Below are 23,625 nucleotides of genomic sequence, written 5' to 3'. Positions count from 1 at the left end.
TGACCTGTAGAGGGTAAAGGCTTCCTGGGTCAGATGTCCCAAACTGATTGTGTTACAGCTAGCCAGGAAATCCCTTTATAGTTCTCCATATTGTGTATTGGCTCCTTCTAATCAAAGACAGTCTCTCCAGCAACAAAAAGAAAGGATCACTGACTGAATTGCCTTCACTCTGATATCCCGGATGGGGGCTGCTTCTGAGATACCCTTGGGGGCTGCGTACTTGGGCAGATGGAAGAATAAGGGTGTGGTGAATCTCTGTGCCTCTGATCTGTGTTTCTTCCCATGCAGGGTCTGGCAGTTCGTCTCTGCCATCATATTCTCTGGGGTTGCCATTATGGTAAGTGGGAGAAGCATTCCCAGGAAGAGCCCAACCCTGGGCTGCCAAAGAGGAGTTGTGACACTTCAGTCTGCTTGGCCCTATCCATTACTCTGTCATCACCACCCACCAGCAGCTGCTGCCACTTTTCTCTTCCTGTCCTGTCATGGAGTGTCTCTCTCTAATGAGTTTTAACAGCAGCTTCCTTGACAGGTTGTTCCTGACACCAGAGACCCTCCCTCTAGTAGCTGTTTCATAAAACCTCAGTTGGCAGCAGGGGCATCAGTCACAGAGGAGATCCTGGAGGCTATTCCTCTCATTGCCCCTCCCCTCATAAGTGACCCAAAACCCATGTAGCACCCGGTTGTACAACATATTCTTCCCAATCCAAGGGGAGCTGCTGCTCTGCTACTTTCATTGTCTTCAAATGACTTGATCTTATGTGGATTCCTCCAGTCTCCTTTCTCCTTTTAGGCTCTCACTTTCCCGGATCAGCTCTATGATGCCATCTTTGAAGAAGAATCAGTCAACAGCAAGACTCCCATTAGGCTGTACGGAGGAGCCCTCTTGAGTAAGTAATGTTGAGACTGAGCTCAGAGAATCACAGTCTGTGGATCTACCAAGGAAGATGCTGAGAAACTGAGGGTATGTCTACACTACCCCGCTAGTTCGAACTAGCGGGGTAATGTAGGCATACCGCACTTGCAAATGAAGCCCGGGATTTGAATTTCCCGGGCTTCATTTGCATAAGCGGGGAGCCGCCATTTTTAAATCCCCGCTGGTTCGAACCCCGTGCAGTGCGGCTACACGGGGCACGAACTAGGCAGTTCGAACTAGGCTTCCTAGTTCGAACTACCGTTACTCCTCATGAAATGAGGAGTAACGGTAGTTCGAACTACCTAGTTCGTGCCCCGTGTAGCCGCGCTGCACGGGGTTCGAACCAGCGGGGATTTAAAAATGGCGGCTCCCCGCTTATGCAAATGAAGCCCGGGAAATTCAAATCCCGGGCTTCATTTGCAAGTGCGGTATGCCTACATTACCCTCCTAGTTCGAACTAGGAGGGTAGTGTAGACATACCCTGAGTGAAGAATCCTAATGGTGAGGAAGAAGGAGAATTCTGCCCCAGACATAATCTCAGACCTGGGCAGGACAGAGCCAGGCAATGCCAGGGTAACTGGCTCTGCATGAAGTAGTTTTGCGAGAGGTCCATCTCCAAGCTGCCAGAAATGGAATACTAGGCTGGAGGGCCCATTGGCCTGATGCAGAACTTCAGGGAAATGGGGATATTGGGCTAGGCAAGGCACCGGCCTTTTCCAGTGGGGACACTTCCCTTGTCCCTCTGAGACTGGAATCTTTGGGGAAAGCAGGGCTGCCTCCCCGGCTCCTTGCTCTGTAACCTCCAACCTTAGCAAACATGGAAAGACTGAGGACATGTGTGTGTGTGGGGGGAGGAGGGGGGTGGTTGGCAGTGAAGCTGGAGGAACTGAAGCAGGGAGGTTTGGGGGAAAATGTAGAGCTGGCAGCTCTCTTGGGAATGACAATGAGTAAATTGGTTTTACTTAATTTCAGACTCCCAGAGTGGCAAGTGCAGTGGGGTGTGGAGAGGCCTGCCCTGCTGCCTTTCACTAGCCCTACACTTACATACTGTGCTCAGATCACTCTTTGAATCTGTGATGCTGAGGGTCATGGACAGATGGTTATAGGAAGGGGATTGCTTATGACCGTGGGTCCCAATGCAAGATCTTTTCGTACAAGGGGCCATGTCTAGTGGGTAGCAGAATCAGGGGTTCCAGTGCATATGAAAACCTGGTTTTGGCTTATCGGCTGCCCATCTTCTCTTCCTAGTTTGTAGCAACACCTGGTGGTGCAGAATGGAAGCACAGAATACACAGCCGGCTCTTGAAACCCGGCAGCTGTGTCTAGACTGGCCAGTTTTTCCGGAAAATCAGCCGCTTTTCCGGAAAAACTTGCCAACTGTCTACACTGGCCGCTAGAATTTCCGCAAAAGCACTGACTTCCTACTGTAAGAAATCCGTGCTTCTTGCGGAAATACTACGCTGCTCCCATTCGGGCAAAAGTCCCTTTGCGCAAAACTTTTGCACAAAAGGGCCAGTGTAAACAGCTGAGATTTGTTTTGCACAAAAAAAGCCCCGATCGCGAAAATGGCGACCGGGGCTTTTTTGCGCAAAGCACGTCTAGATTGGCCATGGACGCTTTTCCGCAAAAAGTGCTTTTGCAGTCTAGACGCTCTTTACTGAAAATGCTTTTAACGGAAAACTTTACCGTTAAAAGCATTTCCGGAAAATCATGCCAGTCTAAACGTAGCCTCAGTGTGCAGCTCCCCATTTTTGGCCTCTGGTTTCCCTTTGTCTCCTCCAATACAAGGGTCAGGACAGGTCTCCTCACTCACTCTGTCCCAAAGCTACTGAACAGTGGTGCTTTCTAGGAAAAGCACAAACATGATTCAGAGCCGTGCAAGGCTAAAGGATTAGTACTGGAGCTGGTCTATTTGAGATCTGGATTTGGGAAGAAGGAGTTCCGTGAGTCACATGGGGAGGAAGGCACACAGCAGCACATCTTTCTTTCAGACAGGGCTGTCATGAATATACCTCCTGGATCCTGAATTATTCATGAGTGCTCTGGTCCCCTCTACATCCCTCCCCTACCCCCACATTTGGTGTGTCTGCATTTCTAGCGCGTGCTTACCTTGCCTCGCCTCGGCACCTAGATAAGATGGATTGTGGGATTCAGGCTGGAGTAGTCTAGCATTGTCCAAATAAGTTGCAGCAGCCCAGTCTGTAACTTTTGGCCCCCTCAGTTGATTACTCAGTTTCCCCAGCACAAGTCTATCATGCCTATAAGTCTTAGGGGCATGGATTAGTTGTTGCTGCTTCTGAAATTCCCTGTAGAGCAGTTTCTAAATTGCCTTTTTCCCCTACAACATGTTTCCACCCATGAAACAGTTTTGCTATGTGCTGTTGTCTCAGGTCTCTCCCTTATCATGTGGAACGCCCTGTACACATCTGAGAAGGTCATCATCCGCTGGACCCTGCTGACAGAAGCCTGTTACTTTGGGGTGCAGTTCCTAGGTGAGTAGCTCTCCTGGGGGAGGGAGGAAGCAGAAGGAATTGGCTAAGAGAGAGAATACCCCTTCCTCACACAAATACCTGGGAAGAGGGGAATGCTGGGAATGGCAGAGAAGCATAATTTGCACTGTTTGACTTTCTTGGGTGCCGGGCATGGGGAGAAGGAGATCCTGATCTTGGTTACACAGGTGGAAATCTCACTGAATTGGATGGCATTATCCAGACTTAATGTAGTGCAGCTGAGACCATAAGTGGGCCTCTGTTCAATGTGAGTGAAACTTACTTACCCAGTCAGAGGGCTGCTGAGAGAGGATAAAGTAGAGGAGGCAAAGTCATTAATATGACTGACCCATGTGAAGTGACCATCTCTGTAATACCCAGCCCTCCTGAGCACAGCAAGTGCTTCTCAAGTGATCATCCCCAAACCAAGCAGTAGGAAGGCATAAAGCACTACTAAGCTAGTGGGGTCCCTGACCAGCCCAGGAAAGGGTTAAATGCCCTAACCGGCCATTATTCAGGCCCTTTCTGCATGCCACTGTTTATTGTACCTACAACTTTCAGCAAACCCTCCCCTCCATCAAAGGCTATGTCTACACTCGTGGCTTCTTGCGCGAGTAATATGCAAATGAAGCTGTGTGGAATATCGCAGAGCCTCATTTGCATACCTAATGAGCCACCATTTTTTTCAGAAGAGGCTCTTGCGCAAGAAGGAGCGTCTACACTGCCCCTTCTTGCGCAAGAAAAACCCTCCTGTGCAATGCCGTTCTTCCTGAAAAATAATAGGTGTAAGAAGCTGCGAATGTAGACATAGCCAAAGAGTTAAATCTAAATCCAATAGCTTCCTTTCCTGTGACCCAGGGACTCCCTTGCCAGGGTCCCCATACTCCAGGATGTCAATAGACCATGCACCTGGGAATCAACCTGCTTCGTATAGCAGCCTCTCTCTCAGCCTTAGCAGACATCAGCTGTTTATCCTTCACCTAATACCTCCTCAGCTGGGTCTGATAATGCTCAGACAGCTGATCTTCAACAGGGTCTGCATCAGAATAGGCCTGGTTACTCTTAAGGCTGTTACAGACATGCCTGGAGTGGGAACAAAATAAATGATAGCACAAGGCAGTGGAGAATTAGGTCATGAATCTTGCATCCTCCTTTCTTTTCCCATTTTGTGTCCCCCCCCCCATTCCTTCTACATAGGGTGGAAATTATGTTGTTTGCATGCCTGTAGAATGCTTGATTGGTGCACTGAATCTATTTTGCCACTAACACCCTCTTTCCAACCCACTACTTACCCCTCTAAGCCTCCGTGTACTCCTTAGCAAACTGGAGCTGAGAGCTGCATTTAGGTCCCTAGATTCTGTGACACTCTGGAAATTCTGTGGTATTACATTAAAACCAAGGATTTGTATTACATGAAATACAAAACTGAATAAACCATGTGGGACAACATGCTCTGATATTAAATTCAATATATTTTACACTATTCACACATGGTTTCCAATATGCCACAGTTTCTTGCATAGACAGCTCGACTGCTTTGTAGTGTTGCCATTGGAGGGGAAGGAGGGGAAAATGGCTGGGTTTGGCAAGGGATAGCTTGTTGCCTGTAGGAGGACTTTATGTGTGTGAGAAACACATTTTATTAATGTTTTTGCTTTGAGAAAAATCAGCAATGAAACTAACAAACTTGCTACTTAAGCTGTCAGCTGTAGATTTCAGAATTATCACTGAGTAGGATATTTCAGGCTTCCCCCCTGAAGATAGAGCTTTCTTTTTCCTAAATGAAATTTTAAATTATGGAGCATTTCTCTAGGGCAAGGGATAAATGTCATGGCAAATTCTGTGGCTGTGAAATCACACGATACATAGACCCTGTCCATACCCTCTGGCTACGTCTACACTGGCATGATTTTGCGCAAATACTTTTAACGCAAGATTATTTGCAAGTATTTGCGCAAGGGAGTGTCTACACTGGCATGTGCTTTTGCGCAAGAGATGTGCTTTTGCACAAAAGCATCCATGCCAGTGTAGACGCTCTCTTGTGTAAGAAAGCTCCGATGGCCATTTTAGCCATTGGGCTTTCTTGAGCAAGAAATTCATGTTGCCTGTCTACACTGGCCTCTTGCGCAAGAACACTTGCGCAAGAGGGCTTTTTCCTGAGCGGAAGCATCATTGTTCTTGCACAAGAATCACTGATTTCTTACATTAGAACATCAGTGTTCTTGCGCAAGAACTCCCTGCTAATGTAGACAGGTGGCAAGTTTTTGTGCAAAAGCACTTGCTTTTGTGCAAAATCTTGCCAATGTAGACTCAGCCTCTATGTAACTTATCCCAGTGTTGAATGTGGCCTTGGTATTCTAGTTCTTTTAAGAGTTATTGCCACTGTTGCTTAATGCCCTGGTGAATCATATACTGGAGTATTAATATTAGAAGTAGAAAGACAGATTGATGGGCAGAAATTGTGTGCCTGTCTTGTCATTTTCAGGTTGGTAAATTCTCTTAGTGGCAATTCTCAAAAGGGCATGGAGAGCTACACTGTATTTAAATATACTCTGATTCTATTATTTACCTGTGCCTTGTCTCCTTTCTTCTCCTTCAGTTACCACCATTACCCTTGTTGAGAGTGGGCGGATATCCACAGGTGCCATGCTCCTCCTCGCCAGCCGGATCCTCTTCATCCTTATCACCGTTTATTATTATTACCAAGTTGGACGGCGACCCAAGAAAGTCTAATCCCTGAGGCTTCCTGGGGAGAGGGTGGTGATGTTGCATTATTATTTTTTGTTGGTTCCTTCTGTTCTGAAACAATTCCCTTCTTTTCCACTTACCGGCATGAATCAGTGTATAAACCTAGCGCTGGCAGCATTGCCATCAGGATCAGGGGGAAGAGAGAACCCCTGCAGGTCCCCCTCCATCCTGTCTAGAGAAGGCAAGTGACTGCAGCGAGAAGGCTAACAAGATGTAAGAATCAGTCAGGCTCAGGGTCAATGGAGGAAACGGGCCAGTGGAATCCCAATCTCAGAAACCTTTTGAGCAAAGCACAAAATGATAGCAGCACATAGAAACAGACTCGGAGAACGGAAGCAAAGGCAGCTGGCAGATTCAACCCAGTCCCTGCAGGCTTGGAGCCTTTCATTTAGCCTATTGCTCACCCTCAGAGCTTTTCCCTCTTTAGTGAGGGAAATGTATTTGCGCAAGAGGGCCAGTGTAGACAGCTAAAAACTGTTTTGCGCAAAAAAGCCCTGATGGGGAAAATGGCGATCGGGACTTTCTTGCGCAAAACCGCGTCTAGATTGGCACGGACGCTTTTCCGCAAAAAGTGCTTTTGCGCAAAAGCATCCGTGCCAATCTAGACGCTCTTTTCCGCAAATGCTTTTAATGGAAAAACTTTTCTGTTAAAAGCATTTCCGGAAAATCATGCCAATCTAGATGCAGTCCCAATGTATTTATTCTGCTGAGAGATGCTTTAGAAATGCTGGCAGGAAACACAGGACTACAAAGAGCAAAAAAAGAGGGTAGAATCTTTATTCCCTGTCCCATCACAGAACAATCACAGTCTAGTGAAACTTAGCCAAGCTGCAGCCAAATCAAGTGGGGGCTCTCTTTGAGGGAGAAAGAGTACACTTGAGTTGTGTTATTAGAGAAATGTAAGAATCTGTTGAATAGTCTCTTAAGTGTGAGGAAGCCTTATTGTCTTGGAAGTTTCATAGATAGGTGGGGCTGCTGCATGTATTTTTATCCCCTTAACTCCCATTGCTGTAGCTCTTGGGCTGGTAACAATAGTGAGCATCCTGGAATAGATCAGCTCATGACTCTAATTAGTGTCCCCTAACTAGGCTTAGATAAGGCCATGGTTAAAAATACTTCCCTTAAGTCCAGTCTGTGCTGGAGTGCCCATCTTTCCTACTGCTTTTAGAGCTACATTGCAAGTCACAATAGGGAGAAAAAATGCTGGTTTCAGTGAGGACAGCAAGGGGGTAAATCACTGTTCAATGAGTATCTGCATGAATTATACTCGAGTAAGGACAGAACTAGATGAGCCAGCTGGTCCTCTCCACTCCTACAGCACTGGTACCTGCTGGATTCAGTTGAAAAAAGGACCAAAGCCTGAGGTTTTATGTCTTCAGGATCCTATTTAGCTGGGCTAAAGAATGGCTGAGAAGGTAAAAGCACGGGGGCCTTCTTGCCTTCTCCAGACATGCCATTGCTCTCTGGCTGTTGCCTCCCTGTGTGCAGGAGACTGAGCAGGACTTAACCTTTATTCCATAGCATTGACACTTCTACTCAGAACCCTGAGGAACGTTGCCCTGCCCCACCCACCTTTCAGTACCAGGCAGCTTGTTTTCCACTGAATTGAAGCCAGAAGGCTTGGCGAGATGACATGGACTTTTTCATTCACCAACATGGGGAGCTGTTGGGTTGAACCAGTGTGTGCCCAGGAGTGGAGCTGATGGAGCATGTGCAAGCTCCTGGCTGTTGAGAAGCAGGACTGTCTGAACAACAGCGCTAAGGTGGCTTCTGAAGGACATTAGCTTTAAGCACCACGTAAGCATCAGCCAGGGGGAAAAAAACCCAAACCTCTGATTAAAGGTAACATGGACATTCAAGGAGCATTCAAGATAAAACCTGGTGCATCTTCACTACAGCTCTCCCCTGAAGCCTGTTTCTCTTACTGCTTCTGGCATTTACAAACAGCTGCATGACCTGGGGCTACCGTGTGCATTGCCATGATGGGCCACGCAATGTCTGTGTCAAGTGGAACTGCTGAAACTACTGGAACTGATGCTAAATCTAATCATTTAAAAAGGGTAGAAGCCAAGTGCAACAAGAAATTAAACTTGGGCCCCCAAGCTACTTGCTAAGGCTGCTGTTGAGCATTCTCCTCTAGCCTGGCCAGAAGATGACAGGATGTAGTTAAAATTCATCATGCTCCTCAGGACTGCTCTTTTAAGGGAACCTTTAACTGGGTGGCTCCTGGGTGTTTTTGGTTAATTTTATTTCACTAGGAAGAGGCAGGAAGGTTTAGGGAAAAGATCTGTCTTTGGGGTAGGGGTAGAGAAGTGCTGCCCCTGGTATACAGCAAACCAGCCAAAGTCATGTTGCTCTGCTAAGACACAGCATTGCCTAGCATAATCTGCTCTCTTTGTGACTCTCACTGGTGCACTAAATAAGGACAGCTGCAGCCACATGAAATCCAGTCGTTGTGGCTTTGAGTAAGATGGGGGGGACAATATCTAACCCCAAAGGCAAGGTACTCTAGGTGCAGCCTGACAGATGGACACAGGGAAAGAAATTATGGGGCTATAAGAAAGGTCAGTAAAGCTCACCACAGTGTTGGAGGTGAGGAGGAGTAGGCTCAACTTCTTATGTCTTCTCACTGGCCATAGGGGTGCGATTGCCCTCATTCAGTTATGCTAGTGTTGCAAAATATGCCTCACTGCTGGGCACAACTGTCAGAAGGTGGCACCATTGCATCAATCATGGCAGTGAACCATCCGATACACGTTGCTCAGTGCTATTGCATTCTCATCTAGATGGTGTCCAGTATTTCCAAAGGGATGTTAAAGTGCCTAACCTCCTCTGGAAGCTCCAGCCACCTCCCTGGCCCCTGCATGGACATATCAAGGTTTTTTTGCTGCTATTATTTCAAAGGTGTCAGCCACTCAAATAGTGACTCACTTCTGGTGTCTGTTGTCCTCTCTATCCCAAGGTATCTGGCGCGAGCAGAGCATTGGGGGGTGGCAGCTACTGCACATGAGGAGCAATTCAGTGCTCATCAGTGTAACGCCCTGCATTCAGAAAAGGACAGGAGACTGGAGCTTAAAACCAAGCTGCTCTGCAATGCCATTGCACTTAATCTTGGTTTGGGCAGCGTAGGTATGGCTACCCTGGAGCTGAAGGGTGTAAATGCCAGCTCAAAGACCCAGTTCCATCAGACCTAGCAGATAATACACAGCCACACATCATTTCAGCAAGTGGGACTAGCTGCCCTAAGTATAAACCTAGCTGCCACTAATGGTATGTAGGGGGCTTGCTGCTGTAGCCACACCTCCAGTCTGAATACGTGCTCAGTCAAATCTCTCATTGAGCTACACTGGGGCTGTCTCAGAGTGCAATTTGCACCTTTCAGCTCTAATGCAGAACGAGACATGCCCTGTCCAAGAAGGAGTGTGTGCAATCCGCCCTGGCAATCACTAGTTACTGGCTGGCCAGGACACTCTACCATTTGGGATGAGCAATCGGCAAATGCCTGACCCCACCATAGCAAAAGGGATTTTCAAGCTCAGGACTGGAGCACTGTGGGGGCATATGTACACTAGGAAACTATTTTGAAATAACTAAATTTGAAATAACTCCCAAAACAACTATTTCAAAATCAGCGTCCTTCCCTAAGGAAAGCAGGAGTATGGATTTTGAAGTATGGATACTCTGCTTATTTCAAAATAAGGGGGGTTATTTTGAAATAAATCCCTAGTTAGACTAGGATGTTACATTTCAATTAATGGACTAATCGACTAGTCGATACATTTTGCATAGACTATTTGACCAATTGATAAGGGTGCCTCCGCCTTTGAAATGTAGCAGCAGCCCTGCGGGAGGGGAGTTGGTGTTTGTGTGACCTTCTGCATAGCTAAGAAGTATTCTGAGTTCCCAGCAGAGATGCCTGCATTTGCATGACCTGGGTAGTTTTCTGCAAATTAATTTTGTGCCTGGTTCCTGGGTCTGCAACGGATGTACAATGGTTTCATACAATTGGATTAATACAGCCCTAAACGTATAGTGAGAGAAGACAGCCATTCAACTCCCAGTTTAGCCCCTTCTGATCTCAAGCAGGCTAGTACTGGCACTGGAGAGGAGAAAGATTCTAGTCCTACCGCCAAACCCTCAGCCAGCCGGCCTTGTCCGTCTCTTAGGTTGTTTTGGATTCAGTTTATACCTCATCTTAGCTGAGTTTATTCCTCCTTTGGTGAGAAAGTGACTGTACTTTACAAAAAAACAACCACCATGTGAATAGTGAAAATTAAAGCTGTCCCACTGCACTGTCACAATATCTTTATTTTTATTTTTTTTAAGAAATGCGCACAAACTGCTGAATGCTTCAGGCGCGTGTTCTGGTTTATATTACAAAAAATCATTTCAATATAAAAAGCATTACAAGAGGCAATACAGGATAAATTAGCTTCACTATCTAATAAAAGGAACATTTACGATTTTCAAAATAGATTTCAACGTTCTTTCACACGCAGGCTACTTCCCAGGCACTCGCAACAGTAATTTAAGAGTTAAATAACAGATTGGACTTACAGAAACAAACTGCTCTAGATAATTACATGAAAGGTGCATGGGGACAAACACTCTGGTGACTTCACTTAGATCAGTTTCCTACACAAGAACTCTCAATTGAGGAGTGATTATACCTCAACATCAGCTAAGCAGAAACTAAAGGGAGAAAAACGTTGGGTCCTCCTGCTTAGGAGCTCTGGAAAGAACAAGACTCAGAATTGTTGATTTTACAGCATGAGACCACAGACAAAGGCAGTGACACATCATGTTGGTCAAAAAATAAAACTTGCATGTCTCACAGTAACAAAGGATTTCCTCATCCTGGAGACTCCTGTTCCTTAAAATTCCATGGAGGAAATTCCTCCCCTCTCCTCTTGACACAGTTCCCAGCATTTCAGATGATGCAAGATGGTTGGAAGCTGCATGAAGGATTTGTGTATCTGTTAACAGCCACCTCCATTTCTTATTGGAGGGGGCTGCTTTTCTGGTTGCTTGAGTGTGTCTCAGGGTAAGATGAGAATTCAAAATGATCTTAAACTGGAGAAATGGTCTGAATTAAATACAATGAAATTCAATTAGGTAAAATGCAAAGCACTACACTTGGGAAGGATTAATCAATTGCACAATTACAAAATGGGAAGTGACTGTCTAAGGAAGGAGTGTTGCAGAAAAGGACCTGAGGGTTGTAGAGGACCACTAACTAAATAAGCCAACAATGTAATGCTGTTGTAAAACAAACCCCAAACATCAGTCTGGGATGTTTTAGCAAGAGTGTTGAAGCCAAACATGAGACGTAATCCTTACGATCTATTCTGCACTGCTAAGGCCTCTTCTGAAGTACTGTGTCCATTTTTGGGCACCACACTTCAGTAAATGAGGACACACTGGAGAAAGTCCAGAGGAGAGCAACACAAAAATAATTAGAGCTTTAGAAAACAAGACCTAGAAATAAAAATGGGAAAATGGCTCTTGTTTAATCTGAAGAAGAAGAGACGTATGGCACAGGGGACGAGAAAAAATAATAGTCTTCAAGCAGAGCCGTCCCATCCATAGGATAGATCAGGATGACTGCCCCAGGCCCCGTGGTGGCCGCCCCAATCGTCAGCAGCCTGCTCCATTCTGCCGTCCTGCACCACTGTGATCGGCTTCTCCACGGTGTTGGGGACCAGAACACCCTGCCCCCAGGAAACTCTGTTTCCTGCTGCTGCAGAGAAGTGGGTCACAGCAGACCAGGAGAGGGTAGCGGGGCAGGGTGGAGCAGACTGCCAGGCCACTCAGGCTTCTGTCACCTGCATTTCTTGGGCGAGATAGCAAGGGGATGGAGCACAGGAGAAACTTGAGGAGAGGTGCTCTGGGTCCTGTGCCTGGGACACGGGGAGGGGTTGCCCCAGGCTCTGCACCCCTCTCAGGATGGCTCTGTCTTCAAGTATGTAAAAAGGTGTTAAGAGGATAATGAAAAATAGTCTCCTTATCCACTGAGGATAGGACAAGCCGCTATGGGCTTAAAATACACTGAGGGAGATTTAGGTGAGACAGTAGGGAAAAAAATCCTGTCAGGCTAGTTAAGAGCTGGAACAAATTATCTAGGGAGGCTGCGGAATCTCCATCACTGGAGATGTTTAAGAACAGGTTAGACAAACCTGTCAGGGATGGTTTAGATAATACTTGGCCCTTGCACTCCTGGAAGGATCTCAAGGTCCCTTCCAGTCCTACACTCCTATGTTCATAGCCATTTAAAGGGAGAATATGAAGGTTTCAGACTATAAGACCACCATACAGGGTCAGACCACAGGTGCATCTAGCCCAGTATCTCATCTGACAGTGGCCAATGCCAGGTGCTTCAGAAATAATGAACAAAATAAGTATCAAGTGATCCATCCTCTGTCCCCCAAGTAGAGAAAGGGAGGAGATGACAACTGTATAACGGGCAGGGAGGACTGAAAAAGGGAAACAAAGGAGAAGAGATAAGAGAGGAGACTATGGAAAAAAGGAAAGCTGTTTTCTGTGAGAAAAGGGGACACAGGAGAAAGATTAGAGAATAAATGAGAAAAGGAGAGGAAGGAGAGAGAATAGCTATTACAGAGAAAAAAGAATTAAGGGAATTAAAAAAGGTAGATAAAAAAAAGTGATAAATAGGAAAACCAAAGGGGAATAAGCCTGGAAAGGCAGCAGTTAGAGTTTGCTATTGTAATTATCCCTGTTCTTCATTGCACTGTGCACATGCTGGCAGAGTCCCCTCTGAGAGGAAAAGGCAAACCTTTCACAATAGAGCAAGACATAAAGGGGATTGAAGGGAGGACTCAGCAAAGAAGATGGTTTGCTCCTCCAGACACCAAGAATTGCTGCCACATGTCAGGTGTCCAACCAGAGATACAGACACCAACTGACAAGAGCAAACACTCTACTGTCTATGGTCTTTTGGAGGTTAGCAACCCAGGGCCTATTGCCAGCTACAGTCTGGCTATTGTAAGTTGAGTAATGTGTGGTGGTTGTGGCTACTACTTATTGCACCCTGCCTCCACAATTAACAAGGTTATTTTAGTTTCTTCTTCTCCTTTGGGATTCAGTTCTCTCTCCAATGTGGACAATTACTATCTGTTGGAGCAGGGTCATGGCCTTTTCAAGCTAGGAGGCTACATTAAAATTACTTCACTTGGTTCTGCTCTTTTCTGTCCCTTGGGACAAGCTAAAGGGAAACGGTCAGATCAGAAATGATACCACATGATGCACAAAGAGAGACAACTGCAAGGGGGGTCCCTTTGCTACCAGTACGTGTTTGGGAATTTCCAACTGGAAGGCACGTTGGAACCCAATGTAGATAAGTAAGCTAACAGAGCATGACAAACTAAAATGTTGCACACAGGAGTTGAGTATCCAAGATCTGGGAGACAAAACAACATGCCCTTTGCCCTGAGGCTGGCAGCATCAGCTATTTTTGACCAGACCATAAAACACTGTACAGAAAGCCAAAGGGACAGAGTAAGGAAGGAAAGGTATGCACCAAACATCTGATTGCATCTCAGCCCTGTCCTAACCAACCCCTCTTAGAGGAGGATCTTCCTCTGCATCTCAGCCCTGTCCTAACCAACCCCTCTTAGAGGAGGATCTTCCTCTGCATCTCAGCCCTGTCCTAACCAACCCCTCTTAGAGGAGGATCTTCCTCTGCATCTCAGCCCTGTCCTAACCAACCCCTCTTAGAGGAGGATCTTCCTCATTTTCAACAGGGTCACCCTCTAGTGGGACTCCAGGGAAAGGCATGCCTTAGTCCCAGTAATCCAGGGAGTCTTCTGGAGGGGGTAAGTGAGGGTAGGTGACCCTCCTCTTCTGAATATGTGTTTCCATTTCCTGGCAAGCAGTTAACACTTTAGACCAGAAATGGAAATAAGTAAACAATGGCTGCCACAGTTTTCTAGGTATCAAAAGCCCTTTTTGTCTGGTCGTTTGAAACCTGCCTGACCCTTACACCTCCTTGCTGTGGTTGACCTGCTTCCTTCTGAGCACTGAATCCAGCCCCTGTGTTGCGTTATACAGTTCTCTTTCTTCAACAGCCAAACCAATACAATTGAGAATATGCTGGCAACCTCCTGTTCTGAGAGAGACCATTTCAGCTGCCATTCCTCCCACCCACTCTGCAGGCAGTCTCTAGTGCAATCGGTTGCACATTGCACCTAATTAATGTCTGTGCCAGTTGCTCTGGGAGAAGGTCGGTGTGGCGTGGCGTAGTGCGCGGCACCTCAAAGTTCCAGCCCCTGAAGTACAATCCTTTTGGTCATTCATATATTACAACCATTTTTTTGTTTCTATTTTGTTACAAAAAATAAAGAGTTTTCCCCCTCTTTTTTTTCGGTCTTTCCTCCAAGCACGTAGGAGCATGTCGGTTGCTCAGGGGGCACGGCCTACTGGATCCCTCGAAAGAGACACATTGCAAAGATCATGGCGAACAGCTGGAAAGGGACGAGAAAGAGGAGAACACACAAAACACAGCTATCAGCCACATCTTGTAGAACAATGAAAAATGCTTACTGAGGCCTAGCGATGGCGCTGCCCCGACTTCATATAGGCTGAAGGAGGAGGGGGAGCTCTCGCAAGCCAGGGAGAAAGAAAAGCTAAGGCTTTGCTTATCCCAGCAGAGGCAGAGCTGCACACCTCTGCCCTCTTCCCAGTACTTGAAAGCCTCTTCTCACCCACTATTGGCAAATGCACCCCAGGGAACAATGGCTACTCTAGCCACCTGGGCTCTCTGCAAAGTGTCTTCAAATGTTCTGTCTCTAGTATTCACTACCCACTCTGCCCCCCCTCCCTCGCCTACTCCCATTGTTGCAGTGCAGTTCACTCTCCAGCCAGGCGCTGGAGTGCTCTGCTGTTCCCAGTAGCTGTTGTTCCCTGTAGCAGGAAAGCAAACTGCCTCACTCCCCTTTAGAGATGGAAGCGCAACCACCTCATTTATAGTGTTAGTGTGCCAAGCAACCACATGCCAGATCCCCCGTCACGGTCACAAATTAGCACCACTTTCAAGTAGGGGAGATTTTCTGATAGAACCCTGTTTCTGCTTCTGTCTAGCTCAAAGACAGGTGCTTTCTGATAATTATTTCCTTTAGTTTCCTTAAAGACCCAGCCCCTGGATGGTTTCAGCCTTCATTCTAAATGAAAAAAGTGTCTAGTTCTTGTGGCTATGAAGAAAGTTTCAAAATGTGACTCCAGTGTACCCCAAAGGCTCAAAAAGCAGAAGGCAAAAAGAAGACCAAATCTATTATTTGTACAGAATCTCATGATTTTAAAACCAATCTCATCTGGGGTGGCTAATGTTGTATATCAAAGGTCTGAAACTCACAGCCCTCAAGCCATCTACAGTTGGAATATTTTTGCAATCCAGCTCGGGAGTCCAGACAGCCTGCTGGGGTGTGTCCATATCCGTCCCGCAGGCCTTGTCCCTTCCTGCCACTGACCCACCCTCTCTCCCTCATTGTATCCCATCCCCCAAAGGATGCAGCCTTGGGGATTACTGGGAGAGGGGGCCTAATGCACAGAGGCAGCAGCAGTCATGGCCCTGGGGAAGCAGAATGCACTCGGATTACCAAAATGCTTTGATCATAGATGGCCCTCAGGCTGTGAGTTTGAGACCCTTGCTGTATATGTTCATAATCTCAGGCCACTATTCTTCCAGACTCTTAAGTAACTGCCCCTTAAAAAGGCTCAGATTGAAATGTATTAATCAAAATGTGCTCCTAGGTAGCCTCTGGGACCATGTGGTTGTGTTACTATTATCCTTTCCTCTGATGGTCTGTGGCATTCCCTCATTCCATCTGGTTTTAAGCACTATGGGGCAAGGACCTCTCTTTTATACATCTATGCTGCACAAACACACAACAAAGCAGGGCCTTTACAATCTTTGCTTCTGACAGGCCTGTCCTTTTATACCAGGCTAACACCAGATGGCAGTGCAGGCTTAGTGGATGAGGGATTTCTCTGCCTTGCATGCAGACAGACAGAAAAACCAGCCCTTCCTTTCTAATTACTCTGAACTATAATCTGCATTTTGCCAGGGAAGGGTCCTGTTGAAAGGCAAATGTGCAGCTCCTGTTCCTGCTTTTGGCTGCACTTGCATAGACACTGCATTTTTAACACACTAATTGCTCTAGTACCTCAATGGCCAAAACGCCAATGGCGAGAGCTCCTGCAAGGTACACGTAGGTCTCGAAGGAGTTCAGAATCACAGTGTAACAGCCCTAGGAAAGAATAAACCATTGTGAAAACAGCAAAGCAGCATTTTTTTTGTTCTACAGACATTTGCTTACAGCCCGTGTTTGCGTACCTGATGCCTGCCAGACCCAGAAACCAAATACATGGCCTCCAATCAACAGCCAGTGGGTTACAGAGACCCACTCCATGTGGCCTTTAGCAAGCACAGCCCCTGGAGGCAGAGGCTGTATTTGATGGGAGATGGGCTTGGGTAACAGAGCCATAACCCATCACTCCCCAACATGGGCCATACTCTTCAGCAAGGCAGACAAGACCAACACTGGAGAAACCTTCACTCTTCCAGATGGTACATGACAGGCAGCTCCCACTATTTATGCTGGTTTGGTTGAGGCTTCATTTTAAAGCTGGGGTTGGAAGGAAAGGACTATGAGTCAAGGTTCTTCTGAGTTTAGGCAATAATTCGCTAGGCCTCCTAGAGCCTGCCTCTTAGATTCACCATCTGTAACATGGTGTCAAATCATACCTACCCAGCCATCTCTTGAGAGATTTGATGCTTGTAAGAGCTTTGAGATCATTGCACAAAAGGGAAGAGTGAAGTGCAAAGTAAATCTCATCATCCTTCAAGGTTTGTTGTTGTTGTTGTTATTCATAGTAAAGTATCAATAATACAGGACGCATCTGTAAAAGCTCCAGTAGAGAGAAGAGCTGTGTGAACTTTTCTGGGAGGCCCCAGCTTTATCCCTGTCCCAGTTGTGCTAGCCCACAAAATCTTCCAACAAACTGGCAAATTTCTGCAAATGGGATGGGTGAAAAGAAATATGTACAACAGTCTGTTTCCCCAAAACATGCACACCTCCTATTGAACGTTACCCTGAGACACATACACAAATGTATATTTGTATGTGCACTCACCCATGGACACATACCATCTCGCATCTATGCCCCAAGACCCCTTGAAATGGCCCCTGCTGCACTGTAGGTTCCGCATGCTAAGAAAGACCCCCAACACAAACTAGGCCAGCATCTTCCTAGAACTTGACTCTGGTCCAGGAATGTTTGAGCTCAAACAATACTTAAAGAACTTCCTTCCTTCTTCACTGGTTAGAACTATTTTTGACAGTTGTCAGGTGCTCTTAATCCAGTAAATATATTGTAATAACACAGAGTAACAAAAATCTCCCTTGCCAAAGGATTGAGATGGGAACGTATGAACTAGATATTTGGGAGGTGAATGATTAACTAGTAAGCATCACCCTTACCAGGTGACGCTTACCAGTTATGGTTAACTGGCAGCCCAGGTGGGCAGGGGGCTGCTCCAGCCTGGACAAGCCTGTGATGTGGTATGGCAGGCCCAGTGTGGCGCATAGGCTGGGGTGCTCCATGCCAGCCAGAGCAGCTTCTGGCTGCAGCAACCCCTACCCATGGCGGCAGCTGCTCCAGCCCGGCCAACCTGCCGTGCCATGCTGCAGGGGAGGGGCTGCTGCAGCCCAGCCAGGCTGGAGTGGTCTCCCACCTGCCCCCATTTAAGTGATTAATTGGTTAAAGAGAACATTAACTGGTTAACAGGCTTTTACATCCCTACTCAATATATTCCAGTGACACCACAAACAGAAAAACAACAACAAAGAGAGAGAGATTTTTGTTTCCTCTTTAGCCTTGTTTGTCAAGATTTGTGTCTTTTCCCCCTCAAGTGTTTGTTGCTTCTCTCTGCCCCCTTGTGTGCTTCAGGCAATCAGATCTGGCAGAAACAGCATTGCAGTGTCTGCTATGATCTCTCACCCAGACTGCCCTGCCAATGTTTCCCAGCTACCATACTGTGGAACAGCTTTCAGACTGGTTCTAAATTCATCTGCTCCCTTTCACAATCTGTTGTCAAGAGCTGGAAACTGAACAAGTACTACTTAGAAGAGGGAGAGGGGGAGGCAGTATCTCATAGGGTTCCATTATCCCCTGAAGGCTAAGTGAAAACCATCAAACACCAGACATAGTACTTTACAAAATCTTTTTGGAACATGAAAACTTTAGGTAAGTGTAGGGTGCATACTTCTGTAAGGGGTGGAGACTGGGTAGGGAGTCTAATTTCGCTCACCAGGAGATTCAGTAAAGTATAAGTCAGAAAAAAAGTTGTATACAGCACTAAATTTCCTTGTTAAATTTTGGGCTGATTAAATGTGCTGGACTGAGAAAACAAGACACAGGTTGTACGCTGATACCCAGAGCTGGCAGTGTAAGTGCATTGTTTGTGTAGGTAATTAGGGCTGTTTAGGGTTTGACTCCTGGTCACCAAGACAGGGTCCCATAAACCTCACATCTATTGAAGGTCATGGTGAAGCACTTGTCAGCCCTGGGATTATTTCCACATACCTGTCGGTTCTGGTACATATCCTTCCCCATGAGGCAATCCTCTTTGCTGACAAATGCCCCATCCCGGGTCTGGAGCTCTCGTTGGCAACAAGCTTCAGGTACCACATCATCTGAATGATGGTGCCGGAAATGAAGAGCTGTTTCAAAATCTTCCGGTCCATTCACTCCACAGCAGCTAAACTAGGGAGGGACACAGGAAGGACAGAAATCCATAGGTTCCATGTTGTCACTTCTGAAAGGAAGCCCCACAAATGCTTCCAAAGTCATGCTGTTGTGTGGCCTGGGGGAGGGAGGCTGGGGTTCAGTGAAGGGAGACTGAGAGCAATCTGGCTGTATCTGTGTTTTTATCTTGATACTTCTTGAGTCATCAGAGTCATCAAAGTACTTTATAAAATTTTCATTATGCCCACATGTGTAAAATGGGGATAGAGATTAAGGTATTGATCCAAAGCCCACTAGGAGTCTTGCTGTTCAGTGGGCTTTGGAGCATGTCCAAAGCAACATGCTCAAGATCTCAGAGTGAGTCAGTAGTGGAACATGAAATACAATCCAGGCTCCTATTTCCCAGTATTTCCTGTGGCTGGTGTAAGAATCAGCAGCATCTTGGACCATGCCAACTTTAATGTACTAGATGATTCACTGAAGGGCCAGTGCAAGTACTCAGGTGATGCATACTGCCTCAATCACCCTTCAGGCAGCAAAAAGTTTAAATGTTTCATGCATAAAATGTAAAATGCATTACATTATTAAGTCAGCATTAAGAGCAGTTCTTTTAAAACTGAATTAAAAGGTGTGGAGACCAATACAAGATATTACCTCACCCATCTTCTCACTCCAATATCCTGGGACCAATATGGCTACAACAACATTGCAAATCGGCCATTTTCTAGGGATCATTGAAAAACCATGAGCTAGTAACAACTTTTGGTCATAGTTGACTAGGGTGACTGGCTGTCCCAATTGTATAGAGAGTCACTATATTTGGGGTTTTTTTGAATATAGGTACTCTTTCAGCCCCCCCTTGCTTTATTAAAATTGGCTTATGAATATGCATAATTCAAAGATGCTTTATGTATACATCATCTAACATATCAATTTTAAAGTTATAATCTGTGGAATCTGTATATCCTGTTTTTGTGCATGTATCATTCTTGTATGTAAAGTTAGAAATATGAAGTGTGAATCTGGTTTTCATTCTGAATGTGCTAATGAGCACCATTAGGGTTACTTCAGGAACATAATGGCTCAGTACTCAAACCAATTAACTGTGAATAGTCTTGTTTGTCCTGTAAGCCCAAACTATGTTTGGTCCCAGAAAGACATGTGACCATGCCACTTGGTACTGGAATCTATCTGGAACCTGGTATTTTTCATGGGGCTGGGGGGTGCTATACAAAGGGTTCCCACCCTGGATAAAAGCCTGTTTAAGGAATGGAAAGCAATCCAGTCTTCATCTTCAGCTAGTCTTCAAAACTGCCTCACCTATCTGAAGAAGTTACACATGAAGAGACCTGGTAACAAAGAACTTTTAAAGAATTCTGAAAAAAAGCTGTAGACCCAGGCTAGAATAGAGTAAAGATAAACTCTGACCTGAAACATTCCACATGAGATAAGATAATTGCTTAGGGTAAGAATTTGCATGTAACAAGTTTCTTAATGTATTAGAATTAGCTGGTGTTATTTATTTTAACTTAGTAACTTGTTTTTATTTGTTTTCACTTGCAACCACTTAAATCCTATCTTTTATATTTAATAAAAACACTTTTGTTTATTATCAAGCCCAGTGTAAATAACCACTTGCAACCACTGTGCATATCCCTCTTTTACTGATAAAGGGGGTGAACATCTTTATGACCTTTCTTTGTGTAAAACTTTTACACAGGTTAAGATAGATTTATTTGGGAGTTTTGGTCCTCTTTGGGGGCTGTGTTCCTGGCTACTGAAGTCTTATAGCTGAGCCCTCCCAGAAGTGAGCTCGTTCAGCATCTGTGTTGCTCTCTATGGGGAGTGGTTACCTCAACTCTGTGGCTTGGCTGGGGGAAACTGGAGCCTCTGGACCAGCAGGATAGGGTGGTGGGGACCCCAGATGGCAGGAAAGCGGGTATCAGCGGCTTCATCAGCACACTGTCTCCAAACCTGTACTCTCCCCCTTCTGCAGGCAACTCAATACTGCATCATTTTTAACAATGGTATGTTTCCGGTAGAATTTTAATTTAACTCCTAATTGAAAAATATAATCCAGTTTGGTTTATATGCAGCAATGTGTTCTTCACAGTAGGAAAACTTAGGTTCCAGCATTGAACCAATGCTTCCCTTTATATTAATGATCCAGGAGATCCAGAACCAAATCAGCTTACTGTGATCATAATTGAGTTCCAGGTGGAGGAGAAGACATCAGTCTCATTGTTCCCATGATAGTGTTTCTTTAACTCCTTGGTGAAGAATTCTCTGGTCAGCTGAAATACACAGAACACAGCACAGCACATATTATTGCTTGCATTGCCATTCAAAGCACACTTTGGTGAATGCTATTATTCATTACAAATCCCAATGTAGAAACAAGACTGTGTTCAGTTAGCACTTGACAGATTAAACTAAAATGATTTTACAAGCTGAGGACTCCCAGCTTTGGTGCATGGACATTAGCTCTGCATCTTTTGAGGGTGAATAATGCATCTGCTGCCCAGTTAGAAACTAAGGGCCTAATGTGAGGTGGTAGAGCTTAGCACTTCCTTAAAAATACTGAACAATTACAATTCTGATTGGCTTCAATGGGAATTAAGAACCTAATGCAGTGCTCCATAAAGTAATCTGGATTCTTTCCATTGATTTGACCATTAAAAAAGTTCATGCTTTTTGTGGAAAGTCCATTACATGTACAGGGTTTAAATGACACTACGTGCATTTTGTGTGCACAGTTGTACATGTGGGTGGGGCTTTATGTCTGAAAATACTGATTGGCATGTAAGAATTTTGCTCCTCGTGCTCCCTATCTTTCATAGTGCATTCTTCTGCAGCTTTGGTTTTAAAACGAGTGCTTTTATAAAATGTAGAGGAAACAACTGACAACTACAAAATGCTGACTGCACCTTAGCATTATCCATGGTTAATGGCGCTTGTTTGCTAAAACCAGCTAGACTTGTTTAGAATTAAAAGTCAGAAACTGATTTATATATTTTAAGTTAACATTCTCTTATTTTTTTAAATATATAGAGCTATTTAAAGTGCTTCATATAACAAAAGGACTAAAAGGAATAGTAAAGACAGATCTGTGAAAGCCACATAAACATCATGGTTAAATCTACCAACACTTGGAAAATTCATATCTAAGGCATTATTCTCCTCTCATTTACATAAGTATAATGCTCCATTTATTTCATTGATACTACTACAGATTTGTTCCAGTGAATGAGATCAGAATTACACCCTAATATTGAGACCTCTGTGTACAAAGAAATCTATGTAATCAAATGGAAAGGGTCACTATCAACTTAACCATTAGCTATTAAAAATATTTTATTTGTCTATTATACTTACAATGGCCTAAAAAGAAATATTTTTAAAAAGCCACTTTGCATTTCTACCATTTATGGGTTTTTTTGGTGTATGTTTCTTTGAACTTGAAAATCAATGAAATCAGGTTTATTTTTGATCGCAAAATAGAAAAATTATCATTATAATTTCCTTCAAGCTATCCATACAAAATAACTGAGTCCTTGAAACAATCAAATGTTTAATTATCAACACTTTTCTAATGAACAGGAAAAATAAAGTTTTAATAGTCTGGTTAAACTGAAAACTGAGGTAATTTTATAGAGTTGCTATCATTTCATAATGAAAACTGTAAGGGATCCTTTTTTGCTCCAGTAAGTCTTATTTTCTCTCTCTCAGAGCTCAGTCTTGCATTGTGATCCACATAGTTAAGACCTCTCTGTCAGCCCAGAGCGCCATTGGAATTAATAGGGTTCATATAGGTACAGCTGTCTAACCTCACCTCGTATACTACAAGAGCTTCAGGGAGTGGCCGAGTTAGTCTGTTACAGAAAAAAAAAACAGCAAGCAAATGGTCTGGTAGCACTTTATAGACTAACAAAACATGTAGATGGCATCATGAGCTTTCATGGGCACAGCCCACTTCTTCAGCTGACCGGAGTTATGATTAGAGAAGGTCAGGATCAAAGACTGCAAACCCTTTTGGAAAGGGACCACTTTGTTTTGTGCACCATACAGTGTGAAACACATTGGGGATGTGAAACAAAATACTTATACATATACTAAATAAAAATAGCAAAAGTTTGTTTTCAGTTCTAAATGCTGTAACCTGTGGGTTCCAAATCATGTAGGCCCTGTGTGTATTTTTTTTTTATATCAACTGTTTCCACTGGAACTTTATTACAAAACCAAAAGGAAACTTCAAGTGAAATTCTGACCCCATTGACGTCAGTAGGAGTTTTGTCACTGTCCTCAAAGTGGCTAGGATTTCACCCTTTTATTTTTGTTCCTTGAAAAGTTTTGTACAGACCTGTTCTAAAGATCCAAATTATGAACTAAAATGTAACTTGACGCTGAGTAACATTATCTAAAATGTAAGCGTCTAAGCCAGTGGTCTCCAACTTTTTTATGCCCAAGATCTATGAAAATAGGTCAATGGAGGGATGATAGGAGTTGCTATAGGGAACTTTCTGGGTGTCTGGCTGATGAGTCTTGCCCACATGCTCAGGGTTTAGCTGATCGCCATATTTGGGGTCGGGAAGGAATTTTCCTCCAGGGTAGATTGGCAGAGGCCCTGGAGGTTTTTCGCCTTCCTCTGTAGCATGGGGTACAGATCACAGCTAGAGGATCTCTGCATCTTGGGGTCTTCAAAGTATTTGAAGG

General features: G+C 44.9%; 2 protein-coding genes across 12 annotated transcripts in view; one reads left to right on the top strand and one right to left on the bottom strand.

Annotated features, from left to right (window-relative positions):
- The window catches only part of TP53I11 (tumor protein p53 inducible protein 11), a 57,604-nt gene extending 47,153 nt beyond the window's left edge, over window positions 1-10,451 (top strand). Inside the window, exons 4-7 of the mRNA XM_025185334.3 lie at window positions 289-337; window positions 791-887; window positions 3,304-3,405; window positions 6,002-10,451. Coding sequence (XP_025041119.1) covers window positions 289-337; window positions 791-887; window positions 3,304-3,405; window positions 6,002-6,135 — 382 coding nt within the window. The 3' untranslated portion in view covers window positions 6,136-10,451. The remainder of the gene's footprint in view (window positions 1-288; window positions 338-790; window positions 888-3,303; window positions 3,406-6,001) is intronic.
- TSPAN18 (tetraspanin 18) overlaps window positions 10,441-23,625 on the bottom strand; it is a 202,953-nt gene continuing 189,768 nt past the window's right edge. For all 11 annotated transcript variants that reach the window (XM_075927537.2, XM_089778556.1, XM_075927536.2 and 8 more), the window contains 4 exons: window positions 21,108-21,206; window positions 18,751-18,930; window positions 16,329-16,412; window positions 10,441-14,630 (listed from right to left, as the gene is read on the bottom strand). In XM_075927537.2, the coding sequence (XP_075783652.1) occupies window positions 14,583-14,630; window positions 16,329-16,412; window positions 18,751-18,930; window positions 21,108-21,206 (411 nt within the window). In that variant the 3' untranslated portion in view covers window positions 10,441-14,582. The remainder of the gene's footprint in view (window positions 14,631-16,328; window positions 16,413-18,750; window positions 18,931-21,107; window positions 21,207-23,625) is intronic.

Source organism: Pelodiscus sinensis, chromosome 5 (assembly GCF_052426305.1).
Source record: "Pelodiscus sinensis isolate ZL-2025 chromosome 5, ASM5242630v1, whole genome shotgun sequence".
Classification (NCBI taxonomy): Eukaryota; Metazoa; Chordata; order Testudines; family Trionychidae; genus Pelodiscus; species Pelodiscus sinensis.
The sequence above is the reverse complement of the archived record's forward strand: the minus strand, read 5'-3'. Positions and strand labels throughout refer to the sequence as shown.